General features: G+C 45.7%; 1 protein-coding gene across 1 annotated transcript in view; it reads right to left on the bottom strand.

Annotated features, from left to right (window-relative positions):
- The window catches only part of Fgd1 (FYVE, RhoGEF and PH domain containing 1), a 43,996-nt gene that overhangs the window by 14,096 nt on the left and 25,423 nt on the right, over window positions 1–4,477 (bottom strand). The window contains exons 8-9 of the mRNA XM_021153177.2: window positions 2,965–3,121; window positions 2,722–2,860 (exon numbers count right to left, since the gene is read on the bottom strand). Of these exons, the coding sequence (XP_021008836.1) occupies window positions 2,722–2,860; window positions 2,965–3,121 (296 nt within the window). The remainder of the gene's footprint in view (window positions 1–2,721; window positions 2,861–2,964; window positions 3,122–4,477) is intronic.

Here is a 4,477-nt window from a genome sequence, read left to right as displayed (position 1 = left end):
TGCCTCTGCCTCCCAAGTGCTGAGATTAAAGGCATGTGCCACCACTGCACTGCCTGGCATTTTATCTTTCTTATTTTGTGTTTTCTAACACAGGGCTTCTCTATATAGCCCTAGCTATCCTAGAACTTGCTATGTGGACCAGGCTAGCCCCAACACAAAGATTTCCATCTGCCTCTGCCTCCCAAATGCTGGGATCAAAGATGTGTGTCACCACGCCCAGCTGGGTTTAGGATTGTTTTACTTGAAGTACTAGAGATTTAACATGGGGCCTCACACATACCAGGCAAGTACTCTCCCACTAACATGCCTACCCCTGCTTTTTTCCTTATTTATTTGCCCAGGTTGGCCTTGGATTTGACTTGTAGCCCAGGTAGCCAATCCTCCTGCCTTGGCCTCCAGATTAATTAAAATTACAGACACAGTACATGGCACTTTCTTCAGATTTAAGTTTTATGCCTTACGCTGGCCCCTCAATGGGGCTCTCATTTGGGAGAGGAACATGGTACTTAATATGTAGCTGTTTCTCTGCAGAATTTAAGTCACCAAATTTCCTGGAATTTTTAGCTCTTTTCAAAGTCCAGGCTGGGGAGCAAAGTGCCCTTAGGTAAAGGGTTTGGGGAGTATGTACAGCACAGTATACAACTGTTTGCTCCCCATTCCTGTGGCTTGTAGACTTTCTCTGTTTCTCCACTCTTTTGGGCTGCTTCTTCATCTCCTTTGCTGACCTCACCTTCCCGAGCTTTTAATGCGTCCTTCCGTTTTCCTTTCCGTTTAGATTCACTCCCTTTGCTAAATGCCACTTGCTCCATGGCTTTAAATACTAAACTGTGTACCAGTGGTACTTAAATTCCTCCCTGTAATTCTAGCCTCATCTAAGTATCTAAAGTGACAGCTCCGTTGTGTGTATGGGTAAGTGCCCAAGGAGCCCAGAAGACAGCATCTGTTCCCTCTGGAGTACAACAGGGAGTTGTGAGCTGTCTGGATGTGAGAGATAGCAACAGAACTTGGGGTTCTCTGGAAAAACAGTATGTGCTCTTTTTTTTTCTGAGACAGGGTTTCTCTGTGTAGCCCTGGCTGTCCTGGAACTCACTTTGTAGACCAGACTGGCCTCAAACTCAGAAATCTACCTGCCTCTGCCTCCCAAGTACTGGGACTAAAGGCATACGCCACCACAGTCTAGCCAGTATGTGCTCCTACCCACAGAGCTATCTCTCTAGCCCCAAGAACCATCATTCTTGACTCTCCCAATCTCAGCATCTGTGGTATCCTAGTGCTACTTTCAAATAGAATCTATCCGGAATGGAACCATTTCTCATCTCCTCTGCTCCTACCATCTTCATCCAAGCCACCTTTTTGACACTTTACTGCATTACCAAAATGACCCCACCTTCCCCCAGATTTTCTGACTCCTTCTCATATCTTCAGCCAATCCTAACCATGACCTTCTCGTGACTATCCACTACACTCAGAATACACCTCATCTCGGCCTCCAAAGCTTTGCTCCTCCAACCCTCTTTTCTATCATTCTGCCCTCCCTTAACTCAGGTCATACTGGCCTTCTTGCTGTCACAGAGATACATCGACCTCTATCAGCTTGCCCATCTCCCCCTGCTTTGGGGATTCTACATTTACAACTGTAGCTGCCTAGAGCTTTCCCCTCCCTTTTGCCTATGGCAACTTTCTTGTTATTCAGGTTTTGGTTTAGCCATCTTCCCTGCATAGAAGTCACTGGCTGAAAGTAGACTATCCAGTCACCCTTACATCACTCCCCTACGTCTCCAAGTCACACTTTTAGCATCCTGCAAATATGTTCCTGTGGATTTATCACACTTGTTTATGGGCTCTCTCCAACTAGAACACACACTCCCTGAGTCAAGGACCTCATCTATTTTGCTCAGTTCCCTGAGGTAGGCACAAGCACTTGCCTGTTATGTTAGCGATGAATAAATGACAATATGAGTTCAAGGAAGAACAAGTGGGCTAGACTCAAGAGCTGCACCCGAGGCCTGGCCTGATACAGATGAGGTAAATATGGAAGGAATCTAAACCAACTACTTTTCTAGTGATTCAGTAAATGAAGAATCAGTCCGAGGAGGAGGTATCTCAGCCTATAGATCCAAACCTGAGAGGCATAAAATACGGGAACAAGTCTGATCACACTTGAAATTCTTTAGGGAGGTTCATTCTTGGGAGTAGCCAATAGACCTGGAGTAGAGCTCTAATTCTAGAGGGTGGGAAAGTAGAAGTCTGACTATATGGGGCTTTGACTTGGGAGCTCACCTATGGAGAATTAATAAAATGGGCTTGGCCTGAAGGATTCAAGCTAGGCTCTGAGCCTGGAGGCTCAGGCTCTGGAGGGTTAGGCTCTCTTTCATTCCCAACTTCACTGAGAGATGAATCTTGGGTTCAGCCTAATAAAAGCATGGTTTCCTAAAGACAATCAGACTAAGCATACCTCTTAGACTGTACAGTTCCAGTCCGAAGTTCCTAACTGGGTTCTTTCTGGGTCATGAATGCAGAGTAATGAACTTGGAGGTTCATCCTGAAATCTCAACACAGAGCCTCAATATAGGCCCTTCAGTTTAGAGATCCTATTTGGAGATTTTAATCATTCAACATTAGCAGACCAACCCTGTGAGTGAAATCTAGAGCCCTGACTCAGAAGTCTGGCTAGAGGTACCAGTTCGGGGAAGTAGGGAGGGCCTAGGGGCACACACTCACTCTGGGCATCCTTGCTGTCCGGGGAGCCATGAGGCAGCTTTAACAGATAGTCCTTGAGAAGAAGTTCATAGCGGGGGATGCGCTGCACGGGCTCCAGCATGTGGTGCTGCAAGGTCAGGTTACCACAGGCTTCCTCCTTCTGTGACAGAAGCAGAAAAGCTCAGGTCGAGCTAAAGGCCTTCCCCAGGTCCTTGTAGACTTTTCCTCCTCCTGAAGCATGGTTCATCCAGTCTCACTTCTTACCTGTACTTCATGGATGATGACTTTAAACTGGGTAGAGCGCTCTGTCCATGTGTTGACCAGCTCTACAGCCCGGTCGAAGTTTTTCACATACTCGCCATACATCTTGAGGAAGGGTGCCAACTTCTGAAGGATGTCACCAATGCGTGGGTAGCGGTCCCTAGAGTAGAAGCAGGGGCTGACATGGTCTCCAGCCTCAGGAAGAAAGCCATTTTTCAACTGGTTTCCTTTTTAGGAAATGCTTCTTATGCTATAGGCCAATTAGGCTGAGGGACTCAGTTTGAGCTGAGGCTGTAGGCTGTGAAACCCTAGCCTAACTCTCTCCTGCTTAAGAACCAGAAACATTACCATCCTGGAACACCCGCTCTTGCCATACCGTAAAGGCTATTCATATACTGATCATTGATTCTTGCCCAGCCTTTGTTGGGTAGTGCCAGAGATACAGTACTGAGCCATACTCAGTCAATTCCTGTGAGCTTTACCATCTTGGAGGGTAGGAAAAGTAACCAAGTCTTGCTGCACGCTCACTGTCTACAGTGTGATGTGAGAGACAAAGCAGACTTCAGGTCACAGGATGGTAAAGGAGATTTAGGAAATGGGCTTTATGCTAGCCCTCTGCAGTCACAGTTTTGTAAAAGAGGCATACTTTATCCCGAGAATGTAGGGAACATTGGGACAATTTTAAGCAGGTAATGCCATGGCCTGGTAGTTATTTGGGTAGACTATTCAAACAGGTGGCGTAGATGCTCTAGGCTATATTAGAAGAGGAGAACCTGAAGGCCAGAGTCAGCCCCTATAAACCCTGCCCTCCTACCTCAGGCATTTGCTTCTCCTCAAATCATTCTTCTTTACTCTTAGGCTAGACTTGGTCCATTTGTCTGCATCTCCAGTCTCCCATTCTTAGCACTACCACATTTCTAGTGCACGTCTTTAATCCTAGCACTTGGGAGACAGCGGTAAGTGGTACTTTGTAAGATCTAGGCCAGCCTGGTCTACAGAGTGAGACTGTCTCAAAACAAGACAGCAGTTCATAAGCTTCAAATTCTTATATGCTAGAAACTGTTTTAAGCTCTGAACATGTATTAACACATTTAATTATTAGAATAACTCTACAAGGTAGGCCCTTATTATTGACTTCATTTTAAAGACAAGGAAGGTTTGAGTATAGCTCAGTGGTATAGCATTTGTCTAGCTTGTGCAAGGCCTTAGGCTTAATCCTTAACATGACAAAAAACAAGCAAAAATACACACATGAACCAAGATGTAAATAAAGCCAAGGTACAGCATGGTAAGAAATTTCCTTAAATTTAGCCAAGTAGCAGAGGCAGAATTTGAACCTAATCATTTTAGCTTTTTCTTCTGTTTGTTTGAGGCAAGGTTTCTCTGTGTAGCCCTGGCTGTGTTAGAATTCACTCTATAGACCAGGCTAGCTGTGAACTCAGAGATCTATCTGCCTCTGCTTCTGCCTCCCAAGTGCTGGGACTAAAGGTGGGTGCCATCACACCTGGCTCAGTTT

Source organism: Mus caroli, chromosome X (genome assembly GCF_900094665.2).
Source record: "Mus caroli chromosome X, CAROLI_EIJ_v1.1, whole genome shotgun sequence".
NCBI lineage: Eukaryota > Metazoa > Chordata > Mammalia > Rodentia > Muridae > Mus > Mus caroli.
Note: the sequence above shows the minus strand (reverse complement) of the source record. Positions and strands in the feature narration are given on the sequence as shown.